This window comes from Ascaphus truei, chromosome 1 (assembly GCF_040206685.1).
Source record: "Ascaphus truei isolate aAscTru1 chromosome 1, aAscTru1.hap1, whole genome shotgun sequence".
Lineage (NCBI taxonomy): Eukaryota > Metazoa > Chordata > Amphibia > Anura > Ascaphidae > Ascaphus > Ascaphus truei.
In genome coordinates this window covers 145,981,419-146,001,644 of record NC_134483.1, presented here as the reverse complement: position 1 = coordinate 146,001,644, position 20,226 = coordinate 145,981,419, and the positions used below count along the sequence as shown (strand labels likewise).

Genomic DNA, 20,226 nt, shown 5'->3' with positions numbered 1-20,226 from the left:
GCCTTCACACCACAGCTGCAGCAAGAGGGGAGATCAGATCTACTTCAAGATCCTCTTTAGGAAGCATGAGCGCGGTTTGACTTTTCATCGCTTAGCACAATTGAGTACATGCTGTATGACCTTTAATCTTTCTTTTCACTCTTGCTGTCGGAGGTGTAAATAATTAATTGACTTTCGATGTTCAAATGAAAATGTTATATCCCATGAAATAAAGATTCATACAGTAAAATGCATTGTATATTGTTTGTTACGACATTCCATTGTTAATAGTGTTAGTTTAATGCTGCACCTCGTGGCACGTTTGCTGCTTTGCAAGATTGTGCAAGCTGCATTCTTTCGCAGTGAGTATGGTAAATTAATTGCTTGTGTTCATTTATCATGATCATTAAGTTTGATCAGTGTCCCTTTCCACCTCCTTATTCAGTACAGTATCTGCGTTGACTGCTCAAAGTTGTTAATGTGTTTAAACAATCGCTGAATAACCATATGACATTGTGACATTTTCCCCTGATTGAAGTTTCACCCTACTTGAGTGGGATGCAGGCTATTTACAATTACATTCATTGCTAACCTTTCATTACATAAATAGACTGTACGTTACAATTCCATCAGCTGTTCTTAACTCCATAGGAACTCATATTTCAGCTGTTCTTAACTCCATAGGAACTCATATTTTAGAAAAGCTGAAATAAAAACATTTTCTGATCTTAATGGAGCGTTACCTTCAAAATGCTTCATGCATTTTTGTAATAAATCAGTTGTGTAGTATTAGATAATACTTAATCGATTTTAAAAATATAATGTTTCTTACTCTTTGTGCCCTTTTTAATGATATTTTTATGTTAAGCTTCCTTGGGTTGCTATGGCAACTATATACTTAATCACAGCACTTCCTCATTTTAAATAGGCTGCCATCTTGCGTGCCCCAGGAAGCAGGATATTCGCAGATCGATCGGTAGCCTAGATAATTGCATTGCCGTAAAGGCAAAGAACTGCTGGATTTATTAAAGCAAATGGCCACAAGGTAATGCTGCTTTAATGCAAAGTGCCTATCGTCACACCTCAAAATTATGATTTTGTAAAAATACTTTTGGTTGATGTTTTTTTAAAAATACATATGCTGTTTATACAAAATAAAAGCGGGACAGTAAGATGTTTAATGAGTGATACTTTATTTAATTATTTTTCAAAATATCTTTCCATTTTAGAGGCACATGCATCAAGTGTCAGTATAGGGCAGGATGACCATTTTCTCCCAGTGAAAAATTGGGTCAACTATCGCGCATGCGTTAAAAGACTGTGTATGCGCAAACTGCCAGAGCCGACTGCGCATGCGCGAACGACTCGCACCGATCGCGCTTGTATGGCTGACGAGCCGATTGTGCATGCACCGGATCGGCTCTTGCCGGCAGCACATTCGCGATCGCCGTGAGCAAACAAAAACAGGATGTTTTGGCACTTTTTAAAAAGTCGTCGGAACACAATCACAAACTGGGATAATCTCGAAAAAAACGGGACGTCTAGTAACTCTATGTACATGGGTTATCACATCCGTTTCGGCGTTAACTCTATTGACTTAAGTAAGTGTTAACAACCACAAGAGGTACAAAACAGGGAAGGAGTGGCTCAGTGAGTAAAGACACAATGACACTGAGGTTGAATCAGGTGAGCCTGGTTCAATTCCTGGTGTCAACTTGTTGTGACCTTGGGCAAGTCACTCCCTTTGCCTCAGACACCAAAATCATAGATTGTAAGCTCATCTGGGCAGGGATTTTGTCTGTAAAATTCCTATGGGCTGCATACCGTGCACTATACTAGAATTGTGACATGCTTTGAGTGCCATTGGGAAAAAAGTGCTATATGTAATAAAATTATTATTTTATTATTATTACCAGCACTTGATGCGTGTGACCCATAGTTTGTAAATATTATTAGCTAAAACTTCCTCTAGCTTTGTGGTTTAGTGGAACTATTTAATAATGTACTCTTACTCTATGGAACCTCTTAGTAATTTATTATACAGTAATTTTGTAGAATACCAGTCCTCGTATCCCATATACATCAAATATTATGGCTGTGGTAGGGTGTATATTTTTCTTGCTTACTGTATTACTTTTAAATTATAACATTATAGTACAACTGTAAAAGGGAGGTGCAGACGTACACACAAGGAGACAGTTTGGGGGAAATTAAAACATGGCTTTATTCAGCCGGTCTCTTTAACAAAACAAAGCATACAAAAAGAAACAAAATTAACAAACACGTATCCCTGTGCAAGGGCTAACTCACTTCCCAGTTCCTCTCTACAAGACTGGGAGGAAAAGCACTCTATTACCTCAAAGCTTCAAAAGATACCTCAATGCAGGTGGCTTTTCATGTCAGTCTATGGAGTCTGGATAGTTGTCTGCTTTGAGGATCCAGCATTTGTCAGTGTCTTGTGTCCTCTGTGTCCAGGCATAGAGGTCTGTTCCTCTCATGTCTTGCTTTCAGCACACAGTCCTCCTGTGTGCGTTAAGACTCTCTCCTCATGTCAGCACTGTTGTGTGCTAAGGAAAACCTCTCTTTGTTTCTCACATGAGGCTTTTTCTCCAGATGGAGCCTGGTAAATTGAGTGGCTGCAATTAACCAGCTCCCTGCTGGATTCAGAGCTCTGAGGCAGCTTCATTTAAACAGGGATAAATCCCTGTTATAATAACATTTAAAAAACAGACCATTATTCATTTAAAAAGTGTGACAAAATAAGTCTTAATGAGTCAAATGTTCGTCATGACCAAAATATTCTCAGGAAACCCTTGGTAGTCTCATGTATTCCAAAGGTTGCATGGGACACAAGTTGAAATGCACTTGAGTGTTTGATATATTTACTACCTCCTTTTAAAATGAAAGGTATCCGTTAACTTTTTTATTTTATTTATTTATTTTTTATAAAAATGTTTTACCAGGAAGTAATACATTGAGAGTTACCTCTCGTTTTCAAGTAAGTCCTGGGCACGGAGTTATAAAAATACATGGTTATATTAAAAGAACAGGGTTATACAGTCAATTCACAGACATTTCATGGACAGATAGAGTTGGAAAATTTGGTACAGGGGATAAAGGGCTTGTGATTTTCCAATTTAAATAGAGCAGCTTTAACATCACTTTAATATCACCAAACAACAGCAAACGGCAGCAAACGGCTCACAACCTTTGGTTGTGCGCCTTTGGGGCAACGCAGATGTACACTGGGGTGGTTGATTTTCAATGCAGCTGTGAACAAAAAAGACCATAACTTTATTGTGTGGGGTTTGTAGACTAATAATACTCGCGTCACAGTGCAGAACCAACAGACGTGCTGTCTGCCATTCAAGACCATTAATGTTAACTCACTAGGACCATTTTAATGGAAAAATACTAACTTCATTGGGTAGAATGCCATTAAAGTATATGAGACCACTGGCCACTGACGCTAAAAGTGCTAAAAGTGTATGACTCTCCAAATAATCGAGTCTTATCACATCTGCAAAAGGATGAAGCAGCTTTTGTCTTTGTATGGCTCTGCTGTCATAGGCAATGTCTTCACTTCATTGCAGTGTATTTACAACTGGGCTAGCTTTTCATTGACTGGACATATTAAAATAAAGAATAAAAATATCATGTGTGAGCACATTTGCATGTCTCAGACAGGTCTGCATCCCTGCCTCACCCCATTATCTCCTAGCATACAATGCTTCCACAGCAGCCAGGGATTCTGGGTAATGACATGCACATTAGCACACACTGTCACCTTTTAAGTGTCATCCATTTTAAAATGGAACCCTATGATTTAATGCCTGCCGTATTACACAGCTTTTCAGTACAGCCTGGGTTAATGAAGTGCAAGTCAGGACACCTGAACCTACCCACAGACAGCTTTTTTGACCCTTTGGGTCTCATCAGTGAGGATTGTTATACTAGCTTTGTAATGTTACGCTGGGAGTGGTTATAACCATACATTAAAAGAGAGAAGAATACAATCCTAAAAGCCACCGGATGTTTGGAAGCAGCATAACACAACTCACAATGTATACTATTAGATGTATATTTATTGCATGATAGAAAATGTTTAACAAATATGTTTCATTTCAAATGTTGTGCCATAGAGCTGTGTCTTGGGAAGATGTCTGTGTATACTGAATTGGCAGAAGCTTACACAGCAGACTTACTCATGCCTTTCTTCTCTTTTAGACAATGAAGTCCTCCCAGAAATAGACAGACAATTACCCTGCTTAGAAACCACAGCCGTAGCTCCTGTCACAGATCTGGAGGTTGAAGCCTTACGTGTGTGGAATACAAGCTTCCTAAAAGTGACTTTCAGACTGTAAGGAAATATCCCACAGAAGAAAGTCATGTCAATAGGACTAAAACAGGTGTTCAATAAGGACAAGACTTTTAGGCCTAAACGAAAATTTGATCCCGGCACACAGAGGTTTGAACTTCATAAGCGCGCTCAAGCGTCTCTGAGTTCGGGAGTTGACCTGAAAGCTACCGTTCAGCTGCCCAATGGAGAGGACCTTAACGACTGGGTTGCTGTTCATGTAGTGGACTTTTTCAACAGGATTAATCTAATTTATGGAACTATCTGTGACTTCTGTACTGAAAGGACATGTCCCGTTATGTCTGGGGGTCCAAAATATGAGTACCGGTGGCAAGACGATCTGAAGTACAAGAAGCCAACTGCCTTACCAGCACCTCAGTACATGAGTCTCCTCATGGACTGGATTGAAGTGCAAATCAACAATGAAGACATATTCCCTACAAGTGTCGGTAAGCAACATGACTATTGGGCAATGCTTTTATTTAACTCTGCCTGTATTCTGGATTGTGGATATTCTTCTTCGTAGATTTATTAACAGATTCGTTTTCAGATATGTAGCTTTCAATTTCATGACAAAAGTACATGCTGCATTTTGATTTAGCAAATGAAGAATCTATTGAGAAAATTATTATTTTGATGAGCAGCGAGCACTTTTTTCTATAATTGGGTTGTTGTTCACAGGGGTTGAGCTTTACCTTCGAGGGTTTACTTTTTCCTGTAAGTCGTTAATATTTCTTATTTTTTAACGCAGAAAATATTTTTTAACACTGTGTTGCCTGCTTCAAAAGAAACCACTCCTACCACTGAAAATGGGACCACATTTACATCCTTTATGACACCTATGTACAGGGCTTGGCAAATTACCCAAAAAGCTACTCGCCGATCCAAAAAAGCTACTCGACACCTAGCCTTGCCCATTGCCCCACCCCCACTTTTAAAAAAATGGAACACATTCCTAATAAGACCTAATAACAACATTCGTTTTTGACAACAGTTTATTGTATTACATTTATACTTTACTACAATTACTCCATGTTACATAATTGTGTGTGTCATTCCCGCAATGTTATATATTGGAGGGGAGGTGTTCCCTACCTGTCTTCTGGGTTAGGGGGGATTCCGATGTCTCCCGTGTGAAGCTTGAGAGTCAGATTTTGAAGAATGCAGTATAGGTTATTTCGGTGTAGGTATAGGGCAGTTAAGATATACAGGGTAAATAAGATATCCAGCTGGCAGGGTTTGGCTGTCATGCTCCTCCCTTCCCTGCCTCTCATTTATCTCCATCCAGAGAGAGCAGCGGATCTGTGCGACCAATGCTGTACCCGGTGGGACTCTCCTCAACCACCGGTGTTTCTACAGATTACCATTCTTTCTTATTTGAATGCAATTCATACTTTTACAAATTAAGTTTGCAAATAAACTTTAAATGTTTTCATTTTTGCGTATAGCAGTCAAAATTACCTACAAGTTCATATTCTGTGTGCCTTAGAATATTCAGTGTACTTTCATTTGTAGCTTTGAAGTAAATATTGCATTCTAGAATCTTTAATGAAACGTCTTTGTCTTTTGCCATAGAAATTGTACTTGTGATGGTGTTGTTTTTAATTAAAAATCAAAACACAATTTCAGTGACAAAACGCGAAGAAGTTTCACTTAGAACTTGCGTGCGCAGCACACAACCCTGTTTTAACTATTTGCACTTCTATATTTATTCTAAGTATGGAGAGAGAGAGGGTGTGTGAGAGTGTGTTGGAGAGAGAGAGGGTAGGTGACTGACTGACTCGGTGGGTGGGTGACTAACTGGGTGGGTGACTGACTGACTCGGTGGGTGGGTGACTGACTGACTGGGTCAGTGACTGTCTGGGTGGGTGACTGCTGAGAAGGGAGGGGGTCCACCAGTGCAGTAGAGTTAAGTGTGGTCGAGGCGGCTGATCACTGTTGCGGCCTACTTCTGGGTTCCTGCATATGCCGTGCATCGCCGGACATGCCAGCGCATGTGCAAGCCTGGCTCCGGTGGCGTCAGCTTCCATTCTCCATGGCCCGGGACCTTCGCGCTCCAAGCGCTCCCAGAATTTCTGCTAGCCTTCAGCTGCAGTGCAGGGTCTGCTCCCAGGCTGCCTCCTGATCTCCTTGACGTCGAAACGTCACATTGGCATGGCAACGTGGCATCATTTTACGCCACACGGCCATTTGCAATGCTGAAAATGCCGGTAGATTCGGCAACCCCTCGCCACCGCAGCACCTCACCAGGAAGTAAAATGCAGTCGCCCCGGGAGAGCGGGCGACCGCATTTGTTGAGGCCTGCCTATGTATACCAATTTCAACATGGGTGAAACACATTCCTCCACAATTAGCAGAACTCCTTTTTACGAGTGTACCTCTGACTTGTGCTATAATTTAGCAAAAGTAGCACAAACAAATGTTTCATGAATTTATTCCTTACTCCTGAACTGTAAAATATGTAATTATTAGATTAGGTCTTTCTTTGAATGTTGATACATGTATCTTGTGGCTGTATAGGCCCAGAAGAAGTGTAGTTACCCAGATTATTGTAGAGCATTTACTTCCTACATTTATCAATATGGGAATTGGAATAAAAGTGTGAACATTATAAATGTTGACTTTCAAGAAGAGCAAGTGTGGAGGCAACTTCCGTTAAGCAAAATTTGTTATGGAAAGGAAGTGTTAAAATTTCCAGAAGCACTTGCTGAATTTATATTTATTTTTCAAATGTCTTCTAATTTACCTCTGCAGGAAACATTTGTAAAGAAATACTCTGATCAGTGCAAATGTCAGCATTATTTTCTGTAGGGTATATAATCTCTTAATAGCTCCAATTAAATATTTGTGGTACTTTTTCGAGGCTAAGATTAAGGGCTTAATGATTTAATAGCTATCGAAACAAACATACAGTAGAGTAGAATAATAAAGAGATTTCTTGCCATCGTAGATTTTATTGCACAAATATTTTTGGACCTGTAGCTTTTGACCTTTTTCACATGATAAATAGCTAAAATGTCGCTGCAAAACAAAAAATAAATAAATCCAAAAGCAAGAAGTCTGCAGGTGTGCAACCCTTTATATTAATAACAATAATAATTCTTACTATTATAAATTAATAACTTTATTTAGATAGCACTTTTCTCCCAATGAGACAATCGTTACAAAAAAAGGACAAAGCTGTAAAAGTAACCAAACACAAGATAAAAATACAGAATAAAAATGTATAATGTGTATGTGTGTGTGTATATATTTATATATACACACACATAGTTAAGTTATGGTGAGTATGGTAAAACCCATCCTCATTGCTTCAGCTTTGCATAGCCAGTAACCAACCTCACACAGATGAGACCCATTAAGGTCGAAAGAGCTGTCTGTGGGTGGGTTTACTGGCTGTGCCTAAAGCTGTGACCATGCAGCAAGCTTAAGCCTATGGGGAACCATGTTTAAAATGGTTTTGAAGCAAAAAGTGGCAGTGTGTGCTCATTTGCATGTCATTTCCCAGAATCCCTTGCTGCAGTGGAAGTGCTGTGTGCTGGGTGATAATGGTGAAAGGCGGGGTTGCAGACCTGCCTAAGACATGCAAATGAGCATACAGTTATATTTCCATTTGATATATATATATATATATATATATATATATATATATATATAAATAAATAAAATATTGAACAGAATGTAAAGATACTGAAAGTATTAAATGTCGGATTGGTTGTGGATCATTAACTAAATGCCTGGGTACGTCTTGAGTCTGTTTTGATACATTTCCAGAGATGGGCCTCTTGGACCGTACGATACAGCGGAGCAGTGTGGCTAAAAACACAGGCTCCAAAGGAATTCAAGGAGATTCTAGGAACTGTTAAGAGTCCTTCACTTGTGAGCGACTATATAGAGAACCAGGAGCCCTTTCCGATAGCTGGGGCCCTGATTATGTACGTCAACAAGCCAATCTTAAAACAGATTCTCTATTTTACGGGCAGCCAGTGCATAAAGTAGAGAACAGGTTAGTTAACGGGTCTGGTTAGTTAACAGCCAGGCCACAGCATTCTGCAGGTGATGCCGTTCTGTTTCTGGCGTTCCCAGGCAAAGGGCATTGCTGTAGCCCAAGCATGAGGCCACAAAAGCATGAACCAGCATTGGGTGATCTTCAGGGGGAATCAAGTGCTTAATCCAGGCTACAGTATGTTCCTCAGGTGAAAGAATGAGTGCATTTGATCACGGCTGACACCTGATGTTTACGTATCGAGCCACAATCAAAGATAACACCAAGATCCTGTACACAGTTTAGCAACTAAGAACCCCTAAGCCTAACCCCAGTAGGTTGACCTGGCTGACGTCTTGTCATCAGACAGTGAGCACCCACCACAAGCACCTCTGTTTTATCAGGATTCAACCTCAGCTATCTGGCATTAGTCACTTAGGAGTATTAATCTACAGTGCTGTACCTAACCCTCTGTGGTGAGTTGAACCTTACTGTAAATATCCATATGTAGTTGTATGTATGTTGACATACAGTAGACATACCAACTTGGGAAAATGGTAAAGAAACTCTGAAATAAAATGGGAATCATCACCGTTTTGGATTTATAACATTTTGCATATACACAACATGGGGAATGTAGTTTGAGCCATTTATTTCCGTGAGTTTCTTTGACCTCCAAAATGACAGATGGCAATAGAAAGTGAATTGTTGATGGTATGGAGATTAATATTGTTGAAGCAGGGCCTTTCTTTAAGGGGCGCTTACCTCCCTCCTCCTTTTTTACAGGGGTGGGAAGCAGGGGATCTCTGCAGAGGGGGCTTCTCCTTTAATCTCTCTTGTTAAAGCTGGGGTTTTTTTTTGTTTGTTTTTTAAAGTTGAACTGTCAGTTGTTTTTTCGCCTTCTGCTTCTTTTGACTGAATTAAGCAATTCATTAATTGAATTCCATCAATCAGAATCTCACACGTAACAAATGACTTAGTTCGTCAAAAATCCGATTTTCTAAAACATTTTTTTATCGGAACAAAAATGGTATAGATCCTACAACAATAGGGTCATGTGATAGGATATGTCTTCCTTCAGTTTACCTTCACAAGCTCGGTTGACCTCACTGTTATTTTTCCCTGGCATGGAAGTACTGTGTTTTTCCCTGATTGCCACTCAATATGCTAATTTCTTCATTTATATTTTGCCATCGCGGTTCTTTTACTACTGTAGTTGTACTTAATACTTTTGGCGCGGCTGTATATGCCATCTTGTCTCCTGGTTTGCATGGCACCACCAAACTGTATAATGTGCATTCTGTTAATCTACTTACAGTGCTATTACGTGCGGTAACATTATTTAGTTGGTCTTAACGCTGTTTCTTTTCATTTTGTGAAGACACTCGCTTGCAAAACCATTATTATGCCAGTTTTTCAGCCTATAATCTGAACGCTAGACCTCAACAGCTTAACCTTATTCTTCAGTAAAAATCAGACAAATCATTATGTTAATGTCATCTGTACCCTTTTCATCCAGCCTAAAAAGCAGATGCTAAGGCCTCATTCTTTTGGTCCCCTGGGTAATTTTAGTCTGTTGTTAAAAAGAAACCGAACAGATGCTTTTGCTGCACAAAACAAGACAGCCTGCAGATCCGCTGACAGATACTTCAAAGGAAGTCACTGTCCTCCTATTAAGGACTTAGTGTAAACACCATAAATATAAAACCTCAGAGAGAAAGCACACAGCCATAGTTACTATGCGTCGCTTTGCCATAAGACTCTGCGCACGCAAAATACACCTTACAGCCCATTTGTTTTAATGTAAGGTGTCTTCCAGCTTTGGGAGGTGCATTATGGCATAGCACCGCTTACTAAATATGAGCAAAAGTGAATAAGGCACTTTAAATTACATGTTTGCTTTTCATGATCACCTGCTATGTTGCATATGGGACACTGTAGATTTTGGTTATTACTAGACTGTGTTACCCCAAGCAAACAATAGAATGTTTATCATGAAACTCCCCATTCTGTCCCAATCTCTGTTTTATATAATGTGTGATGGCAGATAAGAGCCACTTGGCCTGCCAAATCTGCCCTTTTTGCTATGTGTTGTAAAAACGTCAGAGACTGTTTGATCCTGGGCTTTCTTTCACATTTAGGATATCCTTATGTCTAATGTAAGCATTTTTTATAGCACTGGGTTGTTAAGGATGACATTTATCTTTACTGGACTACAGACAACAGCTATTTCTGGTGAGGGTCAGAGTATTCCTGTATCATGATGAGCCTAAAAAGTGAGTTGTGGGAAGACCAAGGTAATAAGGCAGTTTAGGCTTGAAAGAGTTGTGTTAACTTCAACAACGTAATCAATTGACAAGCAAGTTGCAAAACATGCTGGGCACACTCAGCCAAACATGCTGGGCACACTCAGCCAAACATACAGGGCACACTCAGCCAAACATACTGGGCACACTCAGCCAAACATATTGGGCACACTCAGCCAAACATATTGGGCACACTCAGCCAAACATATTGGGCACACTCAGCCAAACATATTGGGCACACTCAGCCAAACATACTGGGCACACTCAGTCAAACATACTGGGCACACTCAGCCAAACATACTGGGCACACTCAGCCAAACATATTGGGCACACTCAGCCAAACATATTGGACACACTCAGCCAAACATATTGGACACACTCAGCCAAACATACTGGGCACACTCAGCCAAACATATTGGGCACACTCAGCCAAACATACTGGGCACACTCAGTCAAACATACTGGGCTCACTCAGCCAAACATACTGGGCACACTCAGCCAAACATATTGGGCACATTCAGCCAAACATATTGGGCACACTCAGCCAAACATATTGGGCACACTCAGCCAAACATACTGGGCACACTCAGCCAAACATACTGGGCACACTCAGCCAAACATACTGGGCACACTCAGCCAAACATATTGGGCACACTCAGCCAAACATATTGGGCACACTCAGCCAAACATACTGGGCACACTCAGCCAAACATACTGGGCACACTCAGCCAAACATACTGGGCACACTCAGCCAAACATACTGGGCACACTCAGCCAAACATACTGGGCACACTCAGCCAAACATATTGGGCACACTCAGCCAAACATACTGGGCACACTCAGTCAAACATACTGGGCACACTCAGCCAAACATATTGGGCACACTCAGCCAAACATATTGGGCACACTCAGCCAAACATATTGGGCACACTCAGCCAAACATACTGGGCACACTCAGCCAAACATATTGGGCACACTCAGCCAAACATATTGGGCACACTCAGCCAAACATATTGGGCACACTCAGCCAAACATACTGGGCACACTCAGCCAAACATATTGGGCACACTTAGCCAAACATACTGGGCAGGCTGACAGTATCCTGACAGTATCCAGTATCAGGCAGCATGATTGCCAATTTATATGTTGGTCAACACAGAAGGTCTTGAGTGGGCATTTCTTTGGCATGAAGCTGTGACATGTTCTATATCTGCGGTAGCAGTTTCGTCTGCTACGGCATATTATATGCATTTAAAATACGTTTAATCAAATTTAATTTAGAGATTCAAATCTGTTACCCAGCCATACAATGAAAGACCCAGAAACAGCCTTCCAGAGAAATCCAGAAAATGATCATACCTTGGTCCAGAGTCTTGTCAACTTTCTTTTAGGCTTGTGTGTGTATGGTCCTGGGCTGTAACATGGGCTTTAAATAGATTTGAAACACAGTAAATGTGTATTCACTTTTACATATCTTTCAAGTAAATGAATTGTTTCTCTTGGGGGGGGGGGATGAAATTTACCCTCCATTTACCTTCAGGAATAGATACATAAACAATGCCTCTTTCTCTGGGCTGCATTTATCATGGTTGTACATACTTTTCTTTTTTTTTTCTCCCATCATCAAGACCAACATATAAATATTGCTGGGAGTGTAAGTTGAACAGCTATAATTTGGAGAGTGTCTAAAGTTAAAGCTGCAGTTCAGTCTTTTTTTTAAATTTATTTTTTTACTTCAATAGTTTTATGTGTGCAATCTCGAATTACCTAAAGAACTGTTAGCTGCAGGTCAATTCGTTCTCCATGTATTGATAGGTCGAAATTTGGTGACATAATTAGTGAAGGGATCTGTTTATATTCTGCTTGTCTGTCAGTGGAAGCTCATGAATATTCATGAGCAATCCTGCATTGACATGTGCTAGAGGGAGGGCAGGGCTGACAAAGGGGTGTACCAGGGCTTGTGACAGGACATGAAGGGGCAGTGCCTTAGCAAATGGCTGTTAAAATAAAATACAAGAAAATTGGTCTTTAAAAGTTGTTTTTTTTAAAACAGAAAATGCTAAAAGTATTTTTTCTTACTACAGAACTGATTTATTAAAAAAAACACACATGCAGGATATTGACTGAACTGCAGCTTTAAGGCCTGAGTTAGAACTTTATTACTACACACTATGGGGTTTATTCATTAAACTGTGATAATAACGATCAGAAGTCTAATGAATAACCCCCTTTTTTCTTTGAAAAATGCTAAGGGACATATTTACTAAATAGTGTTTAGTCTTAAGGCACCTTACAGCCCATTTATATGATTAGGCTATAAGCTGCCGTTAGACTTAGCAATATTTAGACAGTCTATCTCTATGTTACTTGATTATACAGTATGGCCACTGGCACGATAACGCCTTTCACCTATTCAGTTGTGTTAATACAGCAACCAAAGGGTTAACTTTCATTTAAAATATATCTTTTTTTTTTTTTTTTTTATTTAAATGTCTCCTGTGAAGTTACCTGGGTCATCATGGTGTCTGCAATAGTGGGCCAATAAAACAATGAAAAGCAATATATTTTTAAGGGAAGTGACTAATGACAGTGTACAGATGTACTAGCCATTTGACCTGATCTTGCCATGGTATTTTTAATGCGGGCATCATAAAAATGCCTGGGTCCTCTGGCCAGCAGAAAAAGGTGAGAAGAGGGTCACTATATTATTTATTAAAGATCCCACATAATGGAAGATAATTAAACTCTGGTGCAATTCACAATGATATAAGATACAGACTTTTAACAAGCGAAAATACATGGTTATATTAATAGTACATCAGGGGTGACCGAAAATAAAAATGCAGCGGATTTTTCCATCCCTTCATATGCATGCATTGTACAAAGGATGCCCTTCTAGCTGTGTACACACAGGTATTCAATGTACAATTAATATGAAAAATATGTCAATGTTGAGTGCCTGAAATAGAAATGAATAAAATATAACTTTTAATAGGTAATATCTAAAATACTTACCGTCACAGTTGTACCGTATTGGCCTGAATATAGTGCTACAGTATGTTTTTTTCCTACAAATGTCCTTCTGAAAACTTACTCTTATTATATGTGCAGTGTATAATATATATATATATATATATATAAAAGATATTACCAGATTGAAGTCCAGTAATGAGACAGCACACCAGGGGTATATTCAAAGGCAGTATGTATTGTAGAAAATACAGGCACTGTATGTGACCACAGCCCTGAGGAAGGTCTCTCTCTGCAGACCGAAACGTTGTCTGAAGTGCCTGTATTTTCTACAATACATACTGCCTTTGAATATACCCCTGGTGTGCTGTCTCCTTATTACTGGACTTCAATCTGGTAATATCTTTTCTATTTGAATATCTATGGGATAAGCATCTGGATACCTTTTGATATGTGAGTGCTGGTTGCTGCAAATATATATATACTAGCTGATATACCCGGCGTGGCCTGGGATTAAAATTTCCCGCTCCCTCTCATCTCTCCGCTCCCCCTGTCTCTTTCTCCGCTCCCACCTCTCTCAGCTCCCCCCATCTCTCTCTGCTCCGGTCCCCCCCCCCCCCGTGCAGCTCCGGTCGTGCCCCCCATGCGCAGCTCCGGTCGTCGTCACCCCCCCGCGTGGCTCTGGCGGCTCCCCGCCCCCTGCACAGCTCCAGCGGCTCCCCCCCCTGCACAGCTCCGGCGGCCCCCCCCCCCCCCCCCGAGGTGGCAGTGCCGGGTGGTGGGCGGGGGCGGGCACTGAGGGGAGATAGTACGGGGCCAGCGGGGGTGGTGAGGAGAATGGCCGGTGGAGGTGACGTGTTGCCCCCCCCCCCCCGCATGTTCCCCTGGCCGCTCTTTCCCTCCCCCCCTCCCCGGCGCTTCCGGTCACCGCTGAGTGTGGCTAGGCGCGGGGAGAGGAGAAGCTCCAGGTGAGGTTACCTGCAGTGAGGAGGAGAAGCGGGCGAGTGAGGAGTATTGAAGATTGCCTGTGAGCCCCTGTGTGTGACGTCAGCCCACTGTGACGTCATATACCCGCCCCTCAGCCAATGGGAGAGCTTGATAGCGAGAGGGGCCAACCAATCAGAAAACGCACAACACCACAAACAACGCCACACACAAACATTTCACTTTTATAGATATATATTTAAAATCAGGAAGTGGGTACGAGAGAGAAAGTGTAACGATTATATCTGCAATAGCTGTAAATTTCACTTTTATTCTAATCAGATTTTTAGTATTATTACTTTTTATTAGGCCATTGTTGAAGTGAAACTTCTTTAGTGGCACCTCATTCGTGATGGGACAAAAATGGATTGTGGGGATAGAAAATGAAACGGATGTGACGTCACAGTGCTGGCAGTTGAGGCCGGGCTGAGTTCTGGCTATCGCCGCCGGCGCCGCTCCTAACCGTTTCGTTTCAGCTCCTAATCGTCTTTGTTCCCCCCCCACACGGCCGCTTACACACTCCCACCCGCTCAACATTTACTCGCCGCCGCAGCTCCTAACAAGCGCCGCTCCCCCTTAAAATGTAATCGCCGCCGCCACTCCTCAGAGACCGGACCGCAGCCCGAGGAGATACAGCCACTTCTAACTGCCGCTGTTCCCCGCCCATTGATATGCTGCGCATGCCCGGTAGTCATGGCGACGCTCAAGACGCCATGACTCTCCTCACAGGGACACTGAAGCCCACACTGCTCCCCGGGGCCTTATGCAGGCCCTGATCTCCTGCGGCCTCTCCTCCCGGTGCATGCCCCGGCCGAGGCATAGAACTGCTCCTGCTCCGGTAACGGGGGGGGGGGGGGAGAGGAGGGGGTGATGAGTGCGCTGCGTCCCCCATGTCCCCCACAGCACCATCAGAAGCCTCCGAGTCGGCTCCAGCTGACGACGCGCTTCTCCCTCTCCCCCCGCCGACATTGCCTCCCTCCCCCCCGCCGACACTGCCTCCATCTCCTCTGTGCCGCGATCTGGTAGGAAGGGGGGGGACTTCTGAAAGGGTCTGGGGGCAGGAAAAGGGTGCTGCAGGGAAAGGATAAGGGTGCTGGGGGGAGGACAAGTGTGCTGGGGGGGGGGGGCAGGACACACACACTGACACACACACACACACACACACACACTGACACTCACTGACTGACACACATACACACACTGACCGACACAGAGAGACATTCACACAACACAGAGAGAGAGACATACACTGACAGACACACATGCACACACTGACTGACACACATGCTCTCTGACTGACACACATACATACTCTCTGACTGACACACATACATACTCTCTGACTGACACACATACATACTCTCTGACTGACACACATACATACTCTCTGACTGACACACATACATACTCTCTGACTGACACACATACATACTCTCTGACTGACACACATACATACTCTCTGACTGACACACATACATACTCTCTGACTGACACACATACATACTCTCTGACTGACACACATACATACTCTCTAACTGACACACATACATACTCACTGACTGACACACATACATACTATCTGACACATGCTCTCTGACTGACACACATACATACTCACAGACTGACACACATACATACTCTCTGACTGACACACATACATACTCTCTGACTGACACACATACATACTCTCTGACTGACACACATACATACTCTCTGACTGACACACACACATACTCACTGACTGACACACATACATACTCTCTGACTGACACACATACATACTCACTGACTGACACACATACATACTATCTGACTGACACATACTCTCTGACTGACACACATACATACTCTCTGACTGACACACATACATACTATCTGACTGACACACACACATACTCTCTGACTGACACACATACATACTCACTGACTGACACACATACATACTATCTGACTGACACACATACATACTCTCTGACTGACACACATACATACTATCTGACTGACACACATACATACTATCTGACTGACACACATACATGCTCTCTGACTGACACACATACATACTATCTGACTGACACACATACATACTATCTGACTGACACACATACATACTATCTGACTGACACATGTGTGCCGAGCACGCGCGTTATAAGTAAATTTCTGTGACAAAAGTCAAAGAAGTTTCACTTACTATGCGCGTGCACAGCACACACAGCTTTTTTTTAAATACCCTTTCTCTGCATTTTTTATTTGAGTACTTTTTTTTATGAATACACTAGTCAGTTGGATGTATTAAAGTGATTTATCCTATGAACCCGTAAAGATACAGTTGTGTGAAAAAGAAAGTACACCCTCTTTGAATTCTATTGTTTTACATAACAGGACATAATAACAATCAACTGTTCCTTAGCAGGTCTTAAAATTAGGTAAATACAACCTCAGATGAACAACAACACATGACATATTACACCATGTCATGATTTATTTAACAAAAATAAAGCCAAAATGGAGAAGCTATGTGTGAAAAACTAAGTACACCCTTACTGCTTCCATGGGAATTAAGATGCTAAGTAGCAGACAGGTGCTGCTAATCAAATGCCCTTGATTAATTGATCATCAGCCAGTGTGACCACCTCTACAAAAGCCGAAGTTTTAGCAGTTTGCTGGTCTGGTGCATTCAGGTGTGTTAACACAATGCCAAGCAGAACAACAAAAGCAAGGTACAGTATTAGACTGGAGAAGCTGTAACTGAGAATGTAGAATATAGAGAAGTGCTTCAAACTTCCCTGTTCTTTTAAGAAAACGAAAGCAATAAAATAAGTACAGCACGCATCAGAAATGTAATGCCACAAATGCCGCCACAGGCCAACTAGCAAGGTATAATGAGGCCTCCCCAATGTTTGGCAGCATTATTGTTTTTAAAGCAATTCTAGTTGGTTTGTTTAGCCAGAGAAATTGATTTATTAGTTTATTAAGTCTATGAAATGTTTTTTTTCCTATAGAGTAAAGGCAGCATTTAAGGTATCTTGCTGCAGTCTCACTCAATTATGCACATAAGTGAATGACAACAGAAAATCCATATGTGCATAATCAAGTAAGACTGCAGCAAGATAACTTTGGACACTAGAAATTGGCGAAGTTCATCTGGATTCATCTAAGGGTTTGGTTGGCCACACCACATCTTCTATTTATTGTCATCATTGGCACCATATAGGCCAATTGCTGTATTAAGTACTTTCTGGTTTTGAGAAACCAGGTGGGCCAGTTAGGCGGCCTTTGAAATTCAAGGACATTGGGACTTTCACATTGAATAATTTTGGTACATTGTATGTTGTATAGTACTAGCGCTTATTCACTAATTTTTCACTACGTGGGTCTGTGGCTACTACAAAAAGATACATATTTTCCAGAGAGTGGGGAGATGCACCTTTTCTCGGTTATATAAAAAGATTATCAAGGCTTTCGAAAAGTTTCCAACAATGGAACTGCCTTCAATCATGTTGATATAAAAAGACTGCAATTTTGGAGAAATGTAATCTTAAATCAATTTATAGAAGTCTGCAGAAAGGCTATCTGGCCCAGGGGCTTTAGAGAACTGCAAGCTATTAATTGCATTATGAATTTATTTTACAATAGTAGAGAATCTCTATTCACCTCAGTGGTTTTTCATTAGTTTATTTAACAATTCTGGAATATCGGTGTCACTGGATTTTTGTTTAGATCTGTATAAATTAGTAGGCCTGTAGAATTCCACAAGGATTTGTTACTTTCTTTATCGGTAATTGTATAGTTCCACTTCTATCTTTCATTTTATTGATTCTATTTCTGTTTCTTTTTTCCCCCCAAAAATTTGATAACATTTCTTTCACCTGCTGTGTTTAAGTCCGTATAAAACTTGGAGCAATGATACAAACTAGCCTTTTCTGAGTTTAAACTATTATATTTAAGTTAAAAAAAAATCTTGGGTAATATTGCAGCATTTGCATCTTTAATAAACTGTCTTTCAATAAGTTTTATTTCTTTTTCCAAAGTTGTTAGTGCTGCATTTTGTGTGTGTGTATACATACACACTAGAGCCAATCAGAGTGTGGGAACTTTCTCAGTAGCCAATCAGAGCTAATTTAATTTTACATTTTAAATGACATGAGCTCACTAGTTCAAGAAATCCTTATTCATCAAATATGGAAGCAATTACAAATCCCTTTTCCCGTTTACCTACCTCGTGGGCAGAATTTGCGCGCAGTTGGATCCGCAGCATGGATTTCCTGGAAAGGAGAGGACAAAGGACACTTACTGAATGAGTCTCCTCAGCTTTGATTCCTCATTTATACCTTATTATTCCGTTTATGGACACACCATGTACTCTTATAAATGTGCTTAGACCACTGGCAGCACTAGGTACTAGTCCCCTGTTCCCTAAATATGGGATGCTGATACATTGTATATAATATACACGGAATCCTATTGTGGAGTTCTTGATACATTATAAGGACATCATTAACTCTTAAAGCACCGGTTCTCTGTTTTTCTCTAGGCCCGGATGACTTCCATTGTTCCCAGGACGTGGGTACTTGAGCCCTTCCCTGCTACCCAAATGGCTTTCACACTTCAGGCATCCTCTGGTGGATTTCATCTCCAATGTCCAGCAGACTTACTGGAACCAACTTGGTAGACCTGGTATCCTGTCTGAACATTGGTTCCGAAAGTCCCAGCTCATTTCCCGTGCACAACAGTATATACCATATTAAACAAACTGTTAATAAAATATACTTTTAATACATCCTAAGTCTCTGGGTATGGGGAATAGAATAGAAAGCTGCATTTTATTTTTCTACTAGCCTTTATTCCCCACACACTACCTAAGATACTTGGACTGGACTCTAAGAGTCCCGTCAAAACCTTATATTTATGGTTGGAGTGCCCATGCACCCCAATACAGGTTCTGGGCATTAACTGGGTATCCCCCTTTCACCTAGGGACCCCTTCTAGTTATAGGGACACTTTAAATCCCTTCGCCCCATTTACCTTTCTGGGCTATGCTGATGCAGGGAACCCTAACGGTGAGTCGCACAAGCGTTTTCAAGGGACAATGTGCATACATGTATTTGAGAATCAAGCATAATTCTCGGGTAAATTTTTAGGGGAACCGACAACTCTGGACCCCAACTACCTAGGCACATTCTGACAACAATTTCTCTGCAAAACCCCCCTTGAAACTCATGCCCTAGCAATCCCTGCTTTCTGGCATCCCTGGAAAGGCAAAAACACATACAATTCTTTATTGTCGCACATTACAGTTTATGCACAAACAGTTGCTGGGCTCAAGAGCTGACACTCCTGAAGCCTTATACTCGGATCAGAGGTAACCAAAACAGGGCTTGACCTTTTATTAAGAGCCTGGTTGTCCCCTCACCGTCACACACGTGATGTGCCATTGTCGTGGCACTGTGACGTCCTGTTGTCATGGCAACTCGATGTAATTTTACGTTGCAAAGCCGTGTTGACAGGACTATGCAGGTGGAGATGCCGCGGCTGGAGAAGATAAGAGCCGAGGCCCTGCCCCGAAATTTCATATATAAACCCGTAGCCCGGAGATATGTTACCGAAACCCGTAGTCTCAGGATAAAACCCGGAGTGGTGGAAAC

At 41.5% G+C, this 20,226-nt stretch overlaps 1 protein-coding gene across 5 annotated transcripts in view; it reads left to right on the top strand.

Annotated features, from left to right (window-relative positions):
* MOB3B (MOB kinase activator 3B) overlaps positions 1–20,226 on the top strand; it is a 160,587-nt gene that overhangs the window by 52,797 nt on the left and 87,564 nt on the right. For 4 of the 5 annotated variants that reach the window (XM_075595642.1, XM_075595652.1, XM_075595679.1 and 1 more), the window contains exon 2: positions 4,207–4,785. In XM_075595642.1, coding sequence (XP_075451757.1) covers positions 4,368–4,785 — 418 coding nt within the window. In that variant the 5' untranslated portion in view covers positions 4,207–4,367. Of the gene's footprint in view, positions 1–914; positions 1,025–4,206; positions 4,786–20,226 lie in introns of those variants that run through there. The other variant, XM_075595670.1, reaches the window with a different exon arrangement.